The following is a 22,625-nucleotide window of genomic DNA, read 5'->3' on the forward strand; positions in this document are numbered from 1 at the left end:
TAATTAAACACTCTTATTTCACCTTCAGTTTTGACTCTGCTTCTCATTTCTCTCCCCCTCCTGAGGGTCAAATCTGACTTTACAGCTTTGTTCTAAACACAGCAGCCCCACAAAGACTTCACACTGTATAAATTGAACATTGGAATTTATCTTTGCCCTCTTTTTAACTGTGCTCTTTCTCCTTTTCTGTGTTTCCAATCTCTGCTTTCTCCACGTCTGTCTCCCTTTCCCATCTGTGCACCTTTGCTGGGGAAGGTGGGCCTGCCCCTTCCTGGGTTGGTGATTGCAAAGTGCAGCTACTGTGGAGCTCCGCCAGGGAGTGTGCAGTGTGTCTTCTCTCCCTCCCATGTACATTAGAATAGGGCAAGGTGGGGAGTCCTTTAATTTAGAAGCTCACCATCTCTCCTGGGTAACAGCCTCTTAACTAAGATCTAGGACTCCAGTCCTTAACACTGTTTTTCCAAAAACTGATTTGCTCAGGTCACTTCCTTACTTAGGAACCTTTGTTGATTTCTTACTACTTCTAGACCAGAATCCAAGGTCACTGAGACATACAAGATTCTTTATCATATGCTTCAGCCTTCCTCGCCACTTACCTCACACCCCTTTCCAGCCACACCCGTTTCTCATCTCTCAAATGCCCCAGGCCTTATGAAAGCCCCTGCCTTTGTCCATGTGTTTCTCTCTGCCTGAAGGGTTCTATTTACCCTCCAACTCTCTCTGTCCCCTAGTTTATTCCTGCTCATCCCTTTAATGCCTGCTTCAAATGTTCACCCTGGGTAAGCTTTTCCTTGATTCCCCAGCTAGCGTGTTGCTTTGTTTATACCCCTTTTGGATCACCTTTTGGGTTGTGCTGTTCTGGAATTGTGTATGCGTCTTTTTTTTCTTTGTATGCTTAGTTCTCTTCATTGTTTAGTAAATATTTGTTCAGTGAATGAACATGAATGAATATCCTGTGAATTTTGGTTTCTATTATTTAACGCTTAGCTTTAAAGGTAGTGCATTAACTTGAGTCAGTTGCGGCATATTGACAGGTCAGCCGTATCCATTCTCAGCGGCAGGTCTTGGCATATTTTATAAAATAGTCTTAAGAAGAATATTGTAGATGATGTGAGCTTGTGGTTATTTGTATTGAAGTTTAGTGTTTTTCTTGCTGTATATTAAAAAATGCCCATTCATCTTAAAATTCCCCTTTAAAATATCCTCTGTCTATAACCAGGTAGGAATTATGTCACTTGAGAATTCCTTTTATCAGGACATGTTCTTCTCTGTAAGTGGTACTGTGTAAAATGAACAAAACAGATTTTAGAAAAGTAGGTAAGCAGTTCGTGTACATCATAATTCTTGGGAGCTTTTAGGGCTCTTGAATTCTCCATGTTTTTAGAAAAGCCTGTTGTACTTTAAGAGGGCATGTTGTTAATATCCCATAAGACGCCTCACATGAGAACGTTTCTCTACTGTAGGCAGGGAGTGTTAATTAGAATCATTTGTAATGTGCTCTATGAAGAAAGGACTCCTTGAGTTCTTTGGAAAAATGTTTGGAATAGCATTACATCCCTATTCCTGAGTAGAACCAGTTGTGATTTTCCTTTGACAATAATGATGAATATATAAAAGACTGACATTCTTCTCACATGTGTGATGTTGGGAATGCAAGGTATATTCAAAAGTAAACATTTGTGGCCAATTTTTTTGGCTCAGATTACTATGACATGGAATCCATGGTCCATGCAGACACAAGATCATTTATTCTGAAGAAGCCAAAGCTGTCTGAGGAAGTAGTAGTGGCACCAACCCAAGAGTCGGGGATGAAGACTGCAGATTCCCTTCGGGTACTTTCAGGACACCTTATGCAGACACGGTAGATGGTTTCTTTTTCTTGTGTAGCTACTTTGTGTGATTAGATAATGCAGGTTAGTCCCCAGCTTCCCTCCTTTCCCGCCCCAGCCCGATACAGAGTGCTTTTACTCATTCAGTGGTCAGCCCATGACTAGTTAGCCAGATTCAGTTTTAAAAAATTCCAGTTCATCTTTCTTACTCAGAAATCCATTAACCTTCAAATAAAAACTCAGTGTACAATTTAACTCCATTGATAAGATTCTTGTCTTTATGCACATCCAGGAAATGAAATTTTAAAAGCCGGGTGACCATAGTCTGGAAATCTCTCTGAAGAGAATAAGACAGGTTTGGGAGATTCTTCCCTTAGAAAACGGACTATGTGTTCTATAAAGGAACAAATGTATAGACAATAAAATTAGTGTAAATGTAAAACTGCTGGCCCTTGTGTTCTGAGCATCAATGCTAATTTTTTGGTTTATTTCCATGTTGACCCTATGAGGATCAAATGGACAATGGGGTCAGGGTTGAGGGGAGATTGTCCTTAGTAAGTACAGACTGGAGGGTCACTGTTGATGATGCCACAGTGACTGATCGTGGCTATAGTGTGTTAGCAGGAACACACTAATGCTGTACCTGGAAGTCCTACCGAATCTTTTTTATTGAAGCAAACGCAAAGCAAGGGAGTGATAGTTCTACTGAAGATCACTTTAGGAGGCTTAGCATTTTGTGTTTGTTTCCCTAATTCTATGGTATTTTTTATCTGTCTGGCAGAGATCTTGTACAACCAGATAAACCTGCAAGTCCCAAGTTTATAGTGACGCTGGATGGTGTCCCCAGCCCCCCAGGATACATGTCAGATCAAGAGGAGGACATGTGCTTTGAAGGAATGAAACCTGTAAACCAAACTGCAGCCTCAAACAAGGGACTCAGAGGTCTCCTCCACCCACAGCAGCTGCAGTTGCTGAGCAGGCAGCTTGAGGACCCAAATGGTAGCTTTTCCAACGGTGTGTTGAGAGCTCAGATTTCCCCTTCCCAGGGTGTGCTGTTGTTGTGAAGGGAATCTTTGACTTGTTTCTCTACCTTGAATGAATGTTGGTTAGAGGCCTTGCTTTTATTTATGTTCAACAGTGAGTGGCCTTTTTTCTTCTAGACAAAAGCACCAGTTAAATTTCAGCCTGTTACTTTTGGGTATGTTTCATAGGTGGGCTGTTATTCCAGTCCTAAAATGGAGTTCAGCCATGGAACCTAACAGTGCCTCTTAATTATGCTTGTTAAAGGGTGAACCATCATTCTTGATGCCTTGTTTTACCTTTTTTTCTCTAGAAACTATGTTACTTTCACCTTATACTAGCAATAGTCTCATATAATTAACATGAGAGAAAAGCGAATTTGGGTTTTGATGCTCTTTCTATCTCAGTGAAGTTTCTTTGAAAGGACTTTCTCACCTAATCTGTCGAGATACTTCTTGGGAGTGTAGGAAAAAACCTTGTACTTAACACTGAAGAGTAATGCTTAGCAGAACTCACGTGAACGCGATTCAGATAGCGCCGTGCTTTTAGGCAGGTGATGTTTCTTACCTCCGCTGCCTCTCTTGTTGGGTATCAGTGGCACCTGCACCACCACTGACTGTCATCTTCATTCACGACAGAGAATGGTAATTACGCTTCTCATATCTGATAAAATTTTTAGAAACACATCTTCATTGGCAGGGTAGATAATTACTGAATCTTATAAATGAACAGATTCAAAGAAAAACAGTAATGGATTTTGAAATTTTTTCCATGTAATCCTCCTCTTGGCAGAGATATGAACATGTATTGAGTATCTTTTTCAGTCACTAAAAATATAACAGACTTTAGGGGGAGATCAAGAGTTGGTGAAGAGCAAGCACTGTTAGCTTTAACCTGAGTGCTTTTCCTGCCGTGAAATAGTGTCATAGTTCTAATGAGCGGGGAGAGTTGAAAATCTCACCCGATCAACAGGAAGAAACGTTTACAACTAGTAACGAGGGAAGAACTGCAGGAGTCAGGCAGTGCAGATTTCTTGGCCTTGTATATTTTGTCTAAAATAAGAAAATTCTTGTGGTTTTCACTATTCTTGGTTTTCAATTTGATAGCTTAATAATTTGGTCTGTTAGGATCTAATTTCGTTTAAATGTAGATATCCGTGTTAGACTCTATAAATAACAAGTTAGTAAAAATTCTTGCCGAGGTCACACAACTGCCGGGGCCACTGTGGAGACAGTTGTGATGAGTGTGAGCCTCTATCCCTTTGCTTTGACTGGGGACTCTCAATGTTTCACTGCTGCTCAAGGGTGAAGCGTTTGTAATATTAGGACATGAGTGTGGCTGGAGAGACTGCTACCTAACAGTCACCAGGAGTCTCTGGCTTTTATACCTTTTACCCTCCAGGCAGGGAGTTTGAAACTTTGTAATTGCTTTTGGTTGGTTTTTGGAGGGTTATTTCAAGGACACAACAACAGCAACATCTGTTTCAAGCTGCCGCTGCCCCGGCACATACACATTATATGGCAACACAGATTTTACAGCTTTCAATGAAAAGTAAATTTGCCTCTTTAAAACTAAAGGAAAAGTTTTTATAGCTTATGAGGTAAATGTCAGTTGGGGAAAACCAGAGGCATGGCTTTTGTGTGTATGACCGAATATTTCTACCAGGAAGGTAAAGTTTCTTTTTAAAGTGTTAAATTCTTTAATATTGCTCTTGAGTACCTTGCTACTTTATTCCATTTTCCAACTGGGCTTCTCTCAGTCTCATTTGTACTGGGTTCCCGTGCGTATACCCTAGTCCAATGTATGTTATATAGGAGGAGGGCAAGGCATTTTCTCTGCAGGGATGACACAAAAAAGATTTAAAAGTCAGGAAAACCCATTCCAGTCCTATCAGATTTTCTTTGGAACTGAGGATACTTATATATCTTAGAGCTAAAATAATAATTTATTATTTTTAAGTAGCATAGAAAAATGTATGTATCAGGCATAGTCACAATAGCTCAGGCCGGGCGCGGTGGCTCACGCCTGTAATCCTAGCACTCTGGGAGGCCGAGGTGGGCGGATCGTTTGAGCTCAGGAGTTCGAGACCAGCCTGAGCAAGAGCGAGACCCCACCTCTACTAAAAATAGAAAGAAATTATATGGACAGCTAAAAATATATATAGAAAAAATAAGCCGGGCATGGTGGCGCATGCCTGTAGTCCCAGCTACTCGGGAGGCTGAGACAGGAGGATCGCTTGAGCTCAGGAGTTTGAGGTTGCTGTGAGCTAGGCTAACGCCACGGCACTCACTCTAGCCTGGGCAACAGAGTGAGACTCTGTCTCAAAAAAAAAAAAACAAAAAAAAAAAACAAAAAAAAAAACAATAGCTCTTTGATGATGCCCCTACCTGGGCTATGTGACCGGATTTGTCTGCCTTGTTCTCCTGTAATGATGATAGAAGTTGGGTCACTAGAACAGTAAGTACTCATAGTACTAGCTGCTGCTGCTGTTAGGTGATGATTGGTTGTTGCCTGTTTTTGTTTTTGCTTTTTTCCTTAAGAGATAGGGTCTTGCTCTGTCACTCAGGCTGGAGTGTAGTGGCACAGTCATGGCTCACTGCAGCCTGAAACTCTTGGGTGATCCTCCCGCCTCAGTCTCCTGAGTAGTTAGGACTACAGGCATGTGCTAATTTTTCTTATAAATACAGGGTCTCACTATATTGCCCAGGCTGGTTGCCAGCTTCTGACCTCAAGTGATCCCCCTGCCTTGGCCTCCCAAAGCACTGGGATTAGAGGCATGAGCCGCTGTGTCTGGCCAGCGTTGGTTGTGTTTCATTCTTCTTTCCATGTAATCATCAGACTCTAAGAAAGACATTGTTTTGTCTTTGTGTAGGTGAGGAAACTGAAGTGCACAGAGAGGTTAGGTAATACTTGCCGGAAGTATCTAGCTAAGCTACTAAGTTGCAGAGCCAGATTTGAACTACCTGACCCCAGGCAAGAGGACTAGAAGAATATAGTTGAAGTGCTATTTGCTGTCATAAACACGCGTGTGAACCATTATATAAACACCCATGGTGCTGGGGGGTTTTTTGGCTGGGGTGTCTCGGGCCAGAAATTGGCAGCTGATTATGGCCCATGTTTTATTCAGTGTTCTAAATTTGAATTAGTTGCCAACATTGAAAATGTAGATGTCATATGAGAAGGCAGTTTTTTGGCTTACTGAAAAGAGATAATCTGGCAACACACACAGGTACCACTTTCCTGTGTCATAGTTGATGTAATTGGATGTGACACAGTGAGTGGTGTGAGTGGGTGTGCGCTGTGCTTTCCAGGTTGCTGTCCCCCACCTGTCCCTTTCTGCAACTCAGCCAGTCTTACCCTGTTAGGTGAACTATCTTCCCCCCTACAGGTAATGGCATTTGTGACCCATTGTAGGCAAAAGTGTTTTCCTAGACATTGCTGTGAGTTTAGCACCTGCACTTAGAAAACTGAATTATAGTCAGCAAGTGGGAACACTTGTGAGTTCTGCTACTCATAATCTTGCTGAATATGAGAATTAGTTCACATTTCCTTATCACCCTATTTGTGTTTTCAGTTTCCATTTAATTTTATTGTTTCCCTCTCTTTTATATTTAATTCAGTTCTGAAATAATATTGGGAATTAGAATTCCTCGTGAAAACTTTGCCCCGTCCACTTTCCTTTTCACAGTGAGAACTGTAGTCTCCTTCCTGGTAATCTTTCATAGGATTCTGTTGTCAGTGTTGGTCAGACTGTTTGGGCTTGCTTATTTTATATGGCTGTAAACTTAGCAGAAGATTTTGAGACTGAGGTTTGAGGGAAGTCTGTTGAAGGTGCCATGTACTGAATTGATCATAATTAATGAGATACTTTAATTCCTTTCTTTTTGTAGCTGAGATGAGTGAACTGAGTGTGGCACAGAAACCAGAAAAGCTTTTGGAGCGCTGCAAGTACTGGCCTGCTTGTAAAAATGGGGATGAGTGTGCTTACCATCATCCCATCTCCCCTTGCAAGTGAGTAGCATCACACAGATTCTGGTTTTCACTTTCATGTCTGTATCTTATGGCTTATTTTGTTTTTTCTTCTCTGTGGACAAGTTTGAGTTTTATAACTAAATTCAGTGACACTTACTATGGCCTCCCCTCCCCCCAAGAGCAGCAAACTTCTGAGGATTTGTGTCTGTTGGGGGAGGAGCCTTCTTTGTGCTTCAGACCTGTGATTTCCTGATACCTGGGTTGAGAATTCTGTACATTTATAGGAGATGGGTATATGATAACTGCCCCAATTTGTATGCATTTTGTTCATGCACATACACAGACTTGGAGGAGTTGGGGAAAAAGTTCCAGGTAATAAAACATTTTGGACTTCGGTTAACTTTTTCTTCAGTGTAATGTTTTCTGAGATGGCTTTTAGAATTTTTATGTGTCTGTGTCCTATAGATGGAATCTCTCTCCATGTTTGAACTTTTTTTCTTTTTTGCACAGATAAAAGTAGGAGTAATATTTTAACTTCTTTAAGGAAATTTTGATATGGGAATTATATGGTTATACATTTAAGGAGACCATGGAATGAGTCTTTGTAGCACAGTGCCTTGCCTGTAGGATATGCTTAGTGTTTTGAAATTAGTGCAGAAAATAGAGACCTTACTTACAGAGTAAGTGGTGTGATTCTTATTGCAAAATAAGCTTCTGCCTTTCGTGGTGGCTTGGCTTGAGTCAAAAACCCATGTTACCTCAAGCTTTGGAATAGATGTGTGTGTCGTATTTTGATATCTGCCTGCCTTTAAAATAGAGTACTGTATCCTTTATTTTTATATGCATTTCTCAAAACAAGTAGCGATAAGTAAGGTAGGTAGTAGTAGAGATAAGGAAGCCCTCTACAAAAAACTAATAATGCATTGAGAAGATCAAATATGAATAATATGCTTTTTTTGTTTTGTAGAGCCTTCCCCAATTGTAAATTTGCTGAAAAATGTTTGTTTGTTCACCCAAATTGTAAATATGATGCAAAGTGTACTAAACCAGATTGTCCTTTTACTCATATGAGTAGAAGAATTCCAGTACTGCCTCCAAAACCAGGTTAGTGACTTTTAGTGCACTACTACATTTGGGTAAAAAATAGGAAATGACATTTTATGACTGTAAACATAAGCAGCACATGTACTCACCAGCAAACTGGTTTCCCTGAGTGCACATTTGGGAATAACACCAATTGGGTATCGGACAGAGGTGGGGGCTGGGGGGAAGGGATGGGTGCATACCTACTTGATGAGTGCGATGATGTGCACTGCCTGGGGAATGGACACGCTTGAAGTTCTGACTGGGGAGGGTGGGGGTGGGGGGAGGGGATGGGTGCATACCTACATGATGAGTGCGATGTGCACTGTCTAGGGAATGGACACGCTTGAAGCTCAGACTCGGGGGGTTGGGGGGGCATGGGCAATATATATGACCTGAACTTTTGCACCCCCATAATGAGCTGAAAAAAAAAAAAGTTTTAGAAATAATTTTGACAGGATCAGTTAATCTAACCAGTGTTTAAAAAGCAAGTGTGCCATCCTATTCTTAAGTATTTTATCTTCACTAATGAATATATATAAACCTTACTATTGTAACTTCAAAATAGTTCTCACTTCCATAAAAACATCAGTAGACTGCATTAAAAATTATTTTGTCAAACAGATTCAATCAATCTTTGTTCTTATTTTTGTTAGCAGTTGCAACAGCAACACCACTTTCTAGTAGTCAGCTCTGCCGTTACTTCCCAGCATGTAAGAAAATGGAATGTCCCTTCTATCATCCAAAAGTAAGAACTTCTATTTTCTTAAAAACCAATTTAGTGGTAACTTCTCCATTCTGAGATGTGGAAAGTCATCAGCAAATTAAAGATCTTGCTTGCTTTTCCTACCCCCCTCCCCAACTTAACCTTCTTTTTTTGTCAGAGTTAATTTTGTGGTCTTTAAGACCTTGTTCCTTAGTTGTCATTGAGCCTCTGGCCCCTTAGGCCAAGTTTGAAACTATTTAATGTGTCAGCATCTAAGCACTCATGGGAGAGAGGCGCATCTTTACTAGTTATACTTTTCTACTCTTCTGTTCCTGCACATGTGGGTGGGTGGTTGGGTGGGTGGTTTGGTTCACGCCAGAACTGAGATGATGAAATATCCAGTAGGTACTACTTAATACCTTCAAACTGTACTGATGCTTTTAATTGTCTGTGTGCTAAAGAATAATCGGTGTATCTCCAGCTGCATAGTTGCTCTGAGTGAATGATCTCCTTTTTGCACTAACAGCCTAAAGACCTATGAAAGACCTTTCACTTGCCCCAGCTGTACCTGGGTATAGATGAGGCTACTCAGTGGAGGGTAATAAGGGATGATTACTGCATTGATTAGAAGTTCATATTGTATGCTAAGCTTCCTTTTGAAATTCCACTTGCTGTTACTCTTTGCTAGGATTTTTGTCTTTCAAGGGGACGTTCCTTTTTCAAGGCTTCAGTAGTGTTAAAATGGACATTACAGACCAGGTCTCTTACCCTGTTAATGGTGAGGGTGGAGCGGTTATTGTCATCTGATTGTTTACTAGTTCTACTAGTTCTAGCCTTGCGGCTGTTGCTAAACCTCTTGTTATCTACTTAGCACTGTAGGTTTAACACTCAGTGTACAAGACCGGATTGCACGTTTTACCATCCCACCATCACTGTACCACCACGACATGCCTTGAAATGGATTCGACCTCAAACCAGGTAAAGATTAAAATAAATTTTTCTAGTGTCACTTCTAATTCTTTATTAATATGTAGTTTCTTAATTTATAAGCATATAAAGTTTTGGGAAACTGTCACTTTTTTTTTTCTTCGCTGTTTATTTTGCCAAAGGACCATTGTAAAATTAATTTATTACTACATGGACCAAACTGTGTTTTATCCAGTGATTACCTTTTTTTACTTAGATCATCTCCAGATCACATTTCATTTTTTTTTTTTAACTTATGATCATATACTGTACAAGCATATACTAAGGCTAGCAGGGGTTTGTGTATATATACTGCTTAATATTCTTAGATATTAGCAATTGTAAAATATTGAAAGGAAGTTTCAGAATATTGTTAGTGTGGCATATAAATTTAATTACATATGTTATTATCGTTTATCTATGTATATATTTTTAAAAATATGATACAACAAACTTACGACCAAATATTCCTTGTCTAAAAATCAACTTTTTAGCTAAGGCATATAGTATATATGGATGCAAAGCAAATAATTAAAAAAAATTTTGGTTCTGTTTGTTCAGTGAATGACACCCAGTCCTGCCAGGCAGAAGATCATGCAGTTTGAAAGTTTCCATCTACTGATGAAAGATATTCTACAGAACTTGTCAAATCTTTGAAACTTGGAATATATTGCTTTCATAATATGAAGTTTATTGCCTATCTGAAGTGTCTGATTTTTCAAGTTTGTAAGTTTCTTAAGTGGTTTTAACGTTGGGTGGGTGTTTTTTTTGTTGTTTTGTTTTTACTATGAAAAGACAGTTTAAGGGAAGGCTAAATTCTATTAAAACATTTGAGGCATATTTGTACACTGCTGTTTTAAGTATCAGCATTCATAATGTGACATCATTGTTAGTAATGGTACTACAGTTTAGGGCTACATGGTTGGTAGGTGTATAGAGAGATAAGTGAGGCAAGTCTCATTCTAAAAGTTGAATTTGCTGCTTTCACTTTTCCCAAAGATTATATAATGTTCTCGTAATCCACCATGAAAACAGGAGTGGCCAAAATTACTGAGGCGGCTTAAAATAGTCATTCAATTCTGCTTTTTAATTTTTAAGCAAATTTAGTTTGAAAAGCATGACAATACAGGCCTCTCGGGCTAAAAGCTGCTTTGGTAAAGTTTCCCAGTTTCCTTTCCTTCTGTGGCAGGATGAGTGGGTGGGTATGGAGGGTGGGGACAGCTGGAATGGCAAGTGTGAAAAATAGGAACAAGTCCTTACAGTGCTCTCATTTACTATTGACATATGCTTTTTCAATAAATTTTTTTGGGAACTACATTATCACAAAATTATACAAATTTTTTTAAAGGTATATACATAAGGTATCATAAAACAGACTTTTAACTCACAAGATTATAAATATACATATATATTCTCACATTCTGAAAAATAACATTCTCAGAAATAACTTCACAGAAAATATAGTTACTACTGAAGATAATTTTTGAAATGTAAAAATTAGATTCAAATAGTATATTTTAGATGACAGACTATAATTACAGAGATCAGATGGGTAAACCACAAAATAGGATGAAACTTTTGGCCTACTATATCAGTTACAGAGTTTTGTGTGTGTGGTTTTTTAAAAGTATTAAGGCAAGAAGTGTCAAATCCTTTAGAGTTAAATAACAAATGAATGGATCACTGATTTCAAAGACTTGATGTATAGTAGTGTTAAAAATGAAAGCTTAAAAGGTGGTTAGAAAAGAGTGAATTAATGCAAAAGGGATAATAAAGACTTAAAACATTCACAGGACCAAATTAAACTGTAAAAAAAAACAAGTTCATTGATTTGCTTAGTTATATACCCACCAAATGATAATAAACCCATATATGTAAAAGTTCATGTTTAAGATCATAAAGCCAGCAGTCTGTTTTGTGGCTACTGCTCTTCCATTGGGAGAAGAAAGAATTAACCAGTCATTAAACCATTTGGTAAGTTGCACTTTGCTGTGCTGATCCCAAAGTAAAGACTTGAAACACGAGAAGCAAAGACAGAGCACACAAGAGCATAAGGCTATTGTGTTAGGCTTGGGTGAAATGACAATTCCACTTCATTCTAAAAGTTTACTCAATGGAATTTAAGGCATTTGTTACTTAATTGAGATGCTTTGCATCTCTGCAAAAGAAACTTTTCTGAATTGTTTAAATTTCTGGAAACAATAGACTTTTAGCTATCATTATTTATAAATGGTGTTATATATAGGTATATTCTCATAGTTTTCACTATAAAGAATATAAATGGGAAGCAAGGTCTTAATTTAGTTCAGCCATTTTACAAGGAAATGAAATGCTAAAATCTGATTGTTTTTTGCTGTTTAATAGACACTGCCTGGAAACAGATTTAGGAGTTTAATCTTTCAGTCACTGTGGTTTATGGGCAAGCTAAGGTTGACCCTAAAACATTTGTTGGATGGATAACTTGGTATAAAATAACTACCACAATAAAAGGATCACAAAAAAGAGAAAAGGAACAAGCATGGTTGGCGATACGAAGTGAGTGGTACCGGAGTGCACAGTGTGCTTTGGCACGCATTTCATACATAACATGAATGGGACTAAAGGTGCCAGAAGCCCCAGGTTACATATTCAGAAGCTTAGATACTGCACACAAAAATAATTCTCTGGGTTGAAAAAAGCAAATGGTAGATTCTATATGTATGGCCTATCACATTTCTTCACCTTCCCTTAGTTGATGGCTGATACAGCAAGACGGTCATGGGATGACCACTTAAAGTCAGAGTGACCGTTACTTGTGAAACTACAGCAGTGATTAAGGCTGACGTAGCAGGTTGGCCACTTTGAAGGACAAAAATGCAATGGAAGTAGTTTTCTCCTAAGTAGTTTACTTGCTTAAGGTTATGGAGTTTCTACTTACGCTGTAATGGAAATGGAATTTCTCTGTAGCCAAAAGCTGGCAAACTTGACCCAGAGGGAAAACTTAAAACTCCAACAGGTTCAAATTTGAGTATTTTTTTGTTTTTACTGGAACGTGGTTCAGGGGAGCTTTTTTCCTTTATTGACTGCCTCTTTATAAAATACATAAATAGAAATCTAATAGTAATGTATTCCAAAATTTGGCTTAATTCAGAGACTACATTGATGTGAATAAAGAAAGTACCATTTCATGTTTCAAGCTTCTTAACCCCTTAATCAGCCCTTCAGCCACAGCTATTCAGAGCTTTAAAACTGACCGGGTTCAATCACTGGTTAGGTTTTCTGTGACATATTTTAGTTATTTCTGTTTTTAGTATTTACAAAGTATTGGACGCAGAAAATAGATACTAGGAATCTTCATATATCTTGTTAAACCAAATTGAGGATTCCAGAAACCTGAGGGGATGGGATCTGTTATGCTATAAAGATAACACATTAAAATAAAAATCCATAAGATCAATAGAGCATCTTAAACTTCATACTTAGAAAAATATATTTTTAAATAGCAGTCTACATAATTTTCAATCTTCAGGAAACTACAGATAGGCTAAACAGCAAATTCCTGAATGATGAGCACTGATCTTTGGCAGCATTGAAAGTGAAAAGGAAAAAGGATCTAAGAATTCAGCCCTAATCCACTAAAAAGGAAGTAATTGACAAGTTTTACAAATGGATCTGGGTTTATTCATTTTGGAAATTAGCCTATGGGGTGGCACACATCTCACTAAACAAATTTTCCCAATAGAAAAAAGCTATAAAAATTTTTCTCCAACAGTGATTAAATTGTATAACTTTGTAAATGTGAATTTATCACTTTTGTTTACATGTTTAACAAATGTTTATATATTAGACTACATCTTTAAATACGCGGTATTCTCTTGCCATTAAATGCTATTGCTGTCTAAAACCTTAATGGAACTGTCCACCATTGGAAATGATTGTTCATCATACTACTTTCCCATTAGTGAGGCTAGTCATGTTTTAAATTTTCAATTATAAGGATGGCTTCTGAACAGAAAAAGGTTGACAGCTCAAAAATAAAAATGTAGCAGCCATATACTGACAACTTTGGAACTGTTCCTCAGTTCAAAACTGTTAGGAAAAAGCATCCTTTATTTAAAAAAAGGACTCATTAATGCTTAAACATTCTCCAGGAAAGCTTGTGTCTATTTCCTTAGGGAAAATGCTTGCCTTTTAAAAACTATGATCCTTTACTGTGATCGTGGTTTTCCTTTCCTTATGAAAATGCAAGGATAAAATATTTCATTAAACAATGAACCTTGAAAATAAAATGTAAATGCTAAAGAGAAGTACAGTTTTGCTAAAAAGAAGATGAAAATTTTCCAACTTGGGTTAAGTTTGGGGGTGTTTTTTAAAAGGTGTGTTGTACCCTAAATCTCAGCAGATCTACCAAAATTTGTACACTCGTCAATAAAGGGGTAGGGAAAGGCTGGCTTTTACCATCAAGTATTCAGTCCTTCCTCGCAGTGTAATTATCTGGCAGTGTATGGATTATGGATGGTTACCCAGCGCGTACAGCAAACATTTGAACTCATCACTCTTCTATTTTGATGATTCTGGGCATTTCTCCCTGTTACAATCTGAGGTTAGCACCACTTGACCATGCAGGGTTTGGTTTTGGTTTTTTTTTTTCCCCCCTCTGTAATCTGGTCTCTCAAGGCTGTTAATTTGTATAGTCTTCTCAGCATCCGTCTCAGTGAGGCATATGTACGCATTTCCAGACAAATAAACTGTAATCAGAGAAGAAAATTACAGGGAGTTCATTACATTTCTGGATTTTCAGAATAGTTTAATGTTCTTCAGTTAAACAGTTGAGGACATTTCAAATTATACATGTATAAAATTTTTCCTGATTAACTCTTTTTTTTTTTTTTTTTTTTGAGACAGAGTGTCGCTTTGTTGCCCAGGCTAGAGTGAGTGCCGTGGCGTCAGCCTAGCTCACAGCAACCTCAAACGCCTGGGCTTAAGCAATCCTACTGCCTCAGCCTCCCGAGTAGCTGGGACTACAGGCATGCGCCACCATGCCCGGCTAATTTTTTTTTCTATATATATTTTAGTTGGCCAGATAATTTCTTTCTATTTTTAGTAGAGACGAGGTCTCGCTCATTGCTCAGGCTGGTCTTGAACTCCTGACCTCGAGCGATCCACCCGCCTCGGCCTCCCAGAGTGCTAGGATTACAGGCGTGAGCCACCGCGCCCGGCCTGATTAACTCTTTTTATTCTGTATTTCATAAGTATATGACTCCAAGGAGCCATCTGGTTATGCTACCTCCACTAATGTTGCCTAGTTGAGTTCATAAACCAAAGCTGCAGACATTGGTATTATGTTACATCTCTTAACTATTACAGTAAAAGATAGTCTGCCTTTCTTGGGCTGAGAAAATTACTAACCTGCAGTCATCACCTCCAGCACTAACAACATGTCGATCACCACTGGTAAATCGAATATTTGTCACATGGGGTGAATGACCCAAGAACCTTTTGTGCTTTGCCTAAAAAACAATGACAAAGTTAGGGTATTTGAAGCACGCACAAGTCAAAGGTACCTATTAGGAGCTGTAATCTCTATCACAAGAACTATGGAGGCAGCAGGGAGTTGGGACCACAGCCGATGATTCAAATGCTTTTACAGAGCGAGTAATGGATCTGCACTTAACACAAACCAGGGTATTTGGGCAGTCAGATGTCTCCAGGTATTCTGAAAATTTTTCTCTGAGGAAAAACATTTGAAATTTGATAACTGATTGGTTTGGTAAAAAAGTAATCACAGCTTTATTAGGATAGTTTCCAAAGATGGTATTACTGGAAAGAGGAGATTTGTTTTTAATAGTTTTTATTTCAGAGTAATGGGTTTAAAAAGTTTGGGAAAAAATTTAGAAATACAAATTTAAAAGTATTTTCAAATTAGGACAAAATATTTTAAGTATTAAGTTATGTAGGAAAAAGTACTAGTGATCAGACATCAAAATTAGGAGTAGAATGATATACTACACAAAACACAAACTTACAAATTTTTCTGGACATGGGAAGTCAAATAACTTAACCATGCCAAAGTCATCTCCTGTTACAAGGCTGATTCCTGAATGAGATACACAGGCACAGTTGACATCGGCTTTCTCTGCATGTCTGGACCAGATTCCCATAACTTCCTCCCCTAGAATACTAGATGGATGGAACAAAAGAAAATCCACTGTATCAAGTGTAGTAGACAGGTTTACCATACTAAAAAAGTTTCTTGGCAATCTCTTAAATACCTAATCATGTTATTTAAAATACAGGAAGTAAATTGTGATAAGTTGTTAGAGGCCTGAATTTCATCAGGATAATACCTCCCACCTTCTTAAAATGAAATTTTATCATTTGAAGGGCTTATAGATTAAATAATCCATTTAAGATTCAATTAATGCTTTATGAAAGCTGATAGAAAATGCTTTTCAAATTAAAAGTGATACTTATAAGCTGGGCTTGGTGGTGCACACCTGTAGTCCCAGCTACTCTGGAGGCTGAGGTGGGAGGATTGCTTAAGCCCCCAAGAGTTCAAGGCCAGCCTGGGCAACATAGGAAAATCCTGTTTCTAGAAAAAAAAAAATTTCAAAAGTGATAATAGGAATTTGATGGTATTTCTCATGGACCAAAAAATAGATACTCATAGTTATCTGTTTATATCCAGCAAATTTGAACAAGTTGATAAGCTTTCAATTACTAACAACTTCAAGAGAGCATTCCTTTAGATAACAAATACAGTTGCTTAACAGCACCCAATATATGTTTTTATTGCTTGTTATTAAATTTAACATTAAGAAAAATATCATGGCATCTTTAAAGTCATGACTTAGATTTTCTTTCTTTAAAAGAACTTGATAAATCATGAAAGTTGATAAAGCATGGAAATAAGTTCAATCGTATGGAGTCCCAGCGTGAAAACACCATTCTCTTCTTAAGAAGAATTCAGGATATGGTAACAAAAACTTGAAACTCATTAGTATTCTCTAGTGGAATGGTTCTGTTCAAAAATAGGATTTTTCAGTTTTCCCAACTGACCTTCAAAAAGTCACTTCTTCCCTTCTGAATATATGAAGTATTTACCTAGTCCATGTAGCCCAAGTAATTCTGTCAATAGCAGCATGATCCATAAGATGTTTTCCTGAAGGCACTTCATAGACATGCCGTTTATAGCAGCCACTAGAGACCTTTCGTCGTATTAAAATGGGACAAGAATTCCATTAGGAGAGAGGCAAAATCCACAAGGAGTTTATAGAATACTAGCGTACTGCTACTAGATTTACATGTCTAACATGAAGAATGCAAACGACCGCTACAAAAGCGTTAGAAAAAGAGAAAAGGACTAGCAAGTGGGGAGGAAACAGGGAGATGTAGGTCAGAGGATACCAAGGCAAGAGCTGAGAAGCTCTGAAACTTGGGAGCTTTAAATGTTTTCACTAACACGAAGTGTAAAAGCACAACTACCCTTGTGAACTGGGCACACAGTATTTATTGATTACCTGGAGATACCTGCCGTCTGCAGAGAAGTCCATCTGAATGACAAAGCTCGGAATATCTTTGCAGTAGCTGATTCTGTTAAGGGTGGGGCCCAACGTTAGGTCATAAAAATCCACTGAGTTCTCACTGGAACCCACTGCCAGATACCTCGAATCTGGACTAAATCTGAATATGAAGGAAAACATGTAAAGATGCAGTAGACCACGAAATAAATATTTAAGATCTGACTTTCCCTTTCTAGCGATTGAAAATTAAGATTATGTGTGATACAGGGCCTCAAATAGATTTACCTGACAGACACAACTGGTTATGTATACTTAAGTTATATTTGTCTGTGTTACTTGAAATAAGAAAGCTTTATATGTTACTTCAATTTTAAATACTGCCTCGTTGTCATCTCCTAATTCCTTTAAATATATCTCAGTTTTAAAGAACCATTAACATTACATAATTTACTAAGTTAACATAATTCATTAAGATAGGATTCTTTCATCTGGAAAAATGTATCAATATTAAGTGAAGAACACAGCCCAGCTATACTCACCTCAGGTTATTAAGATGAAATGACATTACTTGCAGCTTGGAAGAACTTACTAAAAGACAAAGTGAAATACTATTTGCTTAGCAATGACTGGGGTCAGTATGGGAAAATTCAGTCTTTTGAAAATGTTCCATAAGTCTTGCTGAGGTGTCTAGGGACACATGGGAGCTAAGGAGAGCCACTGTTACTGTTTTGTGTATTGAAGGTTTATAATGAGGAAGGTTTCATTTGTAAAAGGATTTTGCTGGTGAAAAGAATACAAGCTTTTGACAGTACTGGCTGCAGATCACAAGTGCTCAGTAAATGGTAGCCACTGTTAAAACAAGCTTAAGCACTGAAAAAGGTTTCAAGAAAGGTTTAAATTGATTCAGATTCTGGGACATAGATGTTCACAGGAATTGATCAAATGAATAAACTATATATTCCCAAATTGACATTACTGAGAGAAGATATGTTTGAGGTTACAACTTTAGTTTTCCAGGGTGGCAACTTTTGAAGTTCGGATGGTTCTCTTGTATGACAGTGGGAGATAACTGTTAGCATGATGAACTTAACTGGACGTGTCTAGTGTGACACGTACTTGTCAAACATTACGTAGTACTTGGTATTAGGAGGCACTGTGATTGGTGCCTAGTGCGTTTGTAATTTAGCAAGGAAAATCAAGTATTTAAAGAGCCATATTTCAGCATGCAACTTAGGATGTGGTAAAATGCTACAGGCCCTCAGGACCTTTTTTGAAGGTGTAGCTAAGGAAAGTTTTTCAAATGCAAGCTGAGTCATTTATACACTAGAAATTCTATTCCATTTACTGACTAACCTGATATCATGGATTGCACATCGTCTGTCTCTCTTCTTTCCCCATATTTTTAGAGAGCTCACTAGTAAAATAATAAATTCTCCATTTTTCATTCCAATAGCCACCATGTCCCCTTCAGGGCTATAACACACAGTACGAGCAGCGTGTCCCAGATTCACTTTGTTTAACATCTTCTGCGTAAGAACCAAAAGAGTCACAGAAAACTACATTAAGTGAAGTACTTACAAATTAAACCGTTTGCCCCCCAAAATTCTCAGCATGAGTCTGAGACAGTTTTTCTTTATGCACTAGCAATTTGGGACTTCTACTTTACTTCTAAGAAATTGTAACATCTTTTAAAAAACTATTTGTACCTACTTTATCAGCAATATCCCACAGTCTCACTGTCCCATCTTCTGCAGCAGAAAGGAAAAAATCCCTGGAAGGATGTGTTGCCAGTCCCCAAATTGGTCCATCCACATGACCATTAACTAAAATATTACATGCTGCGTTTTTCTCTCCAACTTCAATTATTTCAGCATTTCTTGTCCCTACTAGTATTTTGCCCTGAAACACAAGTAGGATCAGCACATTTAATGTAATACAGCAGTTGCTCTTCTTAATAATATAAGAATGACCCTACTGAACTGCTTTTAAAGAACTTTTTGCTTCAAGCTCATCTAGATGCAAGCCAATCATTAGGTCTTGCAGAGTTTCCTGTGACTGGGGGCACATCTGTAAGAACACTGGGTCGGGCGGCATGTTAGAGTCCATGCTAAAGAACAGAATTTTTCTTTATGGCAATACACCTGGATTCTTCAATAATCAAAGTTTTGACTTTGACTATGATCATCTTGGGATCTCCAAAGAGGGGTAAGTGCACTGGGATATAGGAAGAAAGTACTAGAATTTATTTTTTAGTTAAAAAGTAAGCTTAACTAATATTTAATATGCAAACTAAAGATAATACCTGTATAAGATTTATAAATACACTTAATGAGTACGTGCATGCTCAAAATTTTTATAGGAATGTGTAGTTTTAAAAAAAACTTAATTGATGCATAACTGCACATATTTATGGGGTACAGGGTAATTAACGTATCTATTACCTCAAACATTTGTGATGGGAGCATTCAAAATCCTCTCTAGCTATTCAAAAATATATAGTAAATTATTGCTAACTATAGTTATCCTACAGTGCTATAGAATACTAGAACTTATTGCTTCTAACTAGCTGTAATTTTGTATCCTTTGACCAATCTCTCTCTGTCCCCTACCTTTCCCAGCCTCTAGTAACCACTCTTCTACTCTCTACTTCTATGAGATCAACTTTTTTATTAGCTTCTGGATATGAGTGAGAACATACGATATTTATCGTTCTGTTCCTGGCTTATTTCACTTAATATCCTCTAGGCTCATTCATCCATGTTGCCACAAATGACAAAATTTCATTCTTTTTTATGAGTGAATAGTATTCCATTGGGAACTTACACCACATTTTCTTTATCCAGGGAATGTGTGTTTTTAAAAAATGGAGACGGCTGTCCTAATCAAAATGAATCAACTGGCAAGGATTTTCAATTCTGTCTACCATAGTTGAATTAGCAGATTCAAGAAAATATGGAAGTTTAAATACAGGGTTTAAGGAGTAGCTTCCTATCCTATGGACTGCTCTGGTGCCAACTGTGGAACCACAAAGAAAGCAACAGAGAAAAGGCAGAGTAATGTTGGCAAGCAAATCTGTTTTTATGCATTATTAAGTATTCATTGAATTGCAAAGAGCGAGAGAATCACAGTTATAACCACTCTGTTTTCTGCCGCACCATATCGGCTCACGGAACATCTTACTTTGCCTCTGCACACAGAACGAACACAATCTGTGACTTGTCCTGTCTCAAGCCTGAAGGCACGGCATCGCCTCAGTTCCTGATCCCACAGTTTAACTGCTCCTCCTTCTTTTGACCTAAGTAAATAACAACCAAACCAAAATAAGCATTTATTATTGGCTATTATATACAAATACTTATAAGCAGAATACTAAAAAAAAAAAAAAAAAAAAGGCCCCAGGGGTTCTGGCATGGTGGCTCATGCCTGTAATCCCGGCACTTTGAGAGGCTGAGGCAGGAGGATCGCTCGAGGCCAGGAGTTGAAGACCAGCCTGGGCAACATAGCAAGACCCTATCGCTACCAAAATATTAAAAAATTAGGTCCTAGTTACCAGGAAGGCTGAGCCAGGAGAATCACTTGAGGCCAGGAATTCAAGGTTACAGTGAGCTACGATCATGGTACTGTACTCCAGCCTGGGTGACAGAGCAAGACCCTGCCCCCCCCCCCAAAAGGCCCTGATATTTATAATTTTAATATTCTTCTAAATTTTCTATGGCAATTTTAGGATATATTGTATCTCAGTCAAAATAAAACATCTGATTTCAGAAAATTTTATTTTGTGAAAATTTCATTTTTCCTGGCATGAGCATAATTTTATTTAGCCTCCACTGCATATTATCTTTTCATAATACTTTTTGATTAAAAAGATAACAAAAGAATTTTTAGCATTGAAGAGATAACGGAAATGTAGGTGAGGTAACAGGATTACAGATACTATGCTAGAGTGTATTTTTAAGGACCAAAAGAAAAGCATATTTCTTTTCCTACCATTAGTGAAATATCCCACTGATACAGTTTAGTAGGCTACTAGAGAGTAGGGTGTGCAAAACTAGACAACATGGGAGACACAAGTGTTGGAGTAATATGTAAAAAGAAAATGTAGCCCATGTATGGATTCTCTCTTGAAAGAACTGAAAAATGTATTCATTCTCTGCTAGATGAATTGCTTGTCTTAGAAAAAATGTGTCCATGTACATTCCTCCTTTATATGAAAGGCAAACGTTTCTGCACTTGAGTTCAACATACATGGGTTCTTTCAGCCCTGTACTGAAATGTATTTTTTTAGTCACTTATGTGTCACATTTCAACGTGCATATCACCATGTTGATGACAAATCAATAATAAGTATATGGTTACTTATACCAGATTTGCAAATCACTAGGAAAAAGGTCTCTCCTCAGAGTTAAATTTTGAGGTCTTATATAAAACAATTTGTCTAACAAGTGTGCCTCAAGGAAAAGCAAATAAGACAGAGTTTGTCTCTAGCATCCTTTCACCCTTTTCTAATTCAAAAATATGCACTTTACCCCTTTGTATCCAAGCTGAATAAAAGAAGAGACCAGGCATTTCCCCCCCCCCCACCCCCACAGCCCCTGTCACACAGCAAATACACACAGGCAAATAGGCATCAAGAAAATCAATTCTTAACTTGGGCAACTATATGTCCACACCTCAGAAAAAGAATCACCCCAGTTGGAGTTTCGGTTTATCTCCAACGCAAAAAAACAGGTGATTCAAGACCAGAAAGGAGAATGGAGAAGGCGCATGAAAGGCAATGAGGGAGGAGCATGTGAGGAGGAAGGTCAGAGAGGGTGATCTGTGTAGCCTGCCTAGAAGGAACCAGAATACCTCACTGCAAACCCCAGGCAGATCACAAATGCATAAACATTCAGTGAGGCTGTGAAAAGAAGAGGACTCACGGCCTTTCCTTGCCACCAGTCACAATAAGTCCGTCTCGCAGGGTAGTGTACATGGCAAACACAGGCCCGTTGTGAGCTCTGGCCACGATTCTACACAATATGTGATCTTTCCACACACAGACATCACCACTGATGGTACCTGTAAACGTCAAGTTATTCTGAAAAGGAGTGGGGAAAGGGGGAGACAAACTCATCAAAAGTTCAAATAGACTTCTGATAGATGTAATTTTCTACGTAACTGTAACGCTGCCTCCTTCCTGGACATAAAGAGCATGCATGGGGTGGTGGGAGACGCGCTGCACTCAAGAGTCAAGACCTCTGAACTTGAGGCTTAGCTTTGTCAGGGCCTTTTCCTTTTCCAGGTCTGCTGCTTAGTAGCTGGAATAACCTTGGACAATTCTTTCCTTCCAATTCTAAAATACCACAATTCTAGTCTATAGTGTTCCTTTGGATTGCTTCCCTCTAGCTGCCCCATAAATAATTTTAAAAGTCATTAGTAACTGGGAGTGAAACAATAACAATAGGAAATGAAGAAAACTTTTTATTAGGTTTGGTAAAGTATTTTGTCATAGAAAGTAAAACTCTTATCTATGGCAAAGTTGTAGGAGTTTTGCAGATTTCACTAACT

General features: G+C 38.1%; 2 protein-coding genes across 9 annotated transcripts in view; one reads left to right on the forward strand and one right to left on the reverse strand.

The window, feature by feature from the left end:
* Positions 1-10,618, forward strand: part of ZC3H14 (zinc finger CCCH-type containing 14) — a 45,605-nt gene extending 34,987 nt beyond the window's left edge. Inside the window, exons 12-18 of one of the 5 annotated variants that reach the window (XM_069489162.1) lie at positions 1,702-1,861; positions 2,611-2,843; positions 6,740-6,860; positions 7,789-7,925; positions 8,564-8,652; positions 9,482-9,588; positions 10,138-10,618. In XM_069489162.1, the coding sequence (XP_069345263.1) occupies positions 1,702-1,861; positions 2,611-2,843; positions 6,740-6,860; positions 7,789-7,925; positions 8,564-8,652; positions 9,482-9,588; positions 10,138-10,144 (854 nt within the window). In that variant the 3' untranslated portion in view covers positions 10,145-10,618. Of the gene's footprint in view, positions 1-1,701; positions 1,862-2,610; positions 2,844-6,739; positions 6,861-7,788; positions 7,926-8,560; positions 8,653-9,481; positions 9,589-10,137 lie in introns of all 5 variants that reach the window. The other 4 variants (XM_069489179.1, XM_069489172.1, XM_069489199.1 and 1 more) reach the window with 4 other exon arrangements.
* Positions 10,619-10,833: 215 nt separating this feature from the next.
* The window catches only part of EML5 (EMAP like 5), a 132,779-nt gene continuing 120,987 nt past the window's right edge, over positions 10,834-22,625 (reverse strand). For 3 of the 4 annotated variants that reach the window (XM_069489129.1, XM_069489121.1, XM_069489111.1), the window contains 9 exons: positions 21,998-22,155; positions 20,259-20,373; positions 18,789-18,977; positions 18,432-18,604; positions 17,076-17,238; positions 16,660-16,763; positions 15,582-15,735; positions 14,965-15,065; positions 10,834-14,303 (listed from right to left, as the gene is read on the reverse strand). In XM_069489129.1, the coding sequence (XP_069345230.1) occupies positions 14,267-14,303; positions 14,965-15,065; positions 15,582-15,735; positions 16,660-16,763; positions 17,076-17,238; positions 18,432-18,604; positions 18,789-18,977; positions 20,259-20,373; positions 21,998-22,155 (1,194 nt within the window). In that variant the 3' untranslated portion in view covers positions 10,834-14,266. The remainder of the gene's footprint in view (positions 14,304-14,964; positions 15,066-15,581; positions 15,736-16,659; positions 16,764-17,075; positions 17,239-18,431; positions 18,605-18,788; positions 18,978-20,258; positions 20,374-21,997; positions 22,156-22,625) is intronic. The other variant, XM_069489138.1, reaches the window with a different exon arrangement.

This window comes from Eulemur rufifrons, chromosome 2 (assembly GCF_041146395.1).
Source record: "Eulemur rufifrons isolate Redbay chromosome 2, OSU_ERuf_1, whole genome shotgun sequence".
Lineage (NCBI taxonomy): Eukaryota > Metazoa > Chordata > Mammalia > Primates > Lemuridae > Eulemur > Eulemur rufifrons.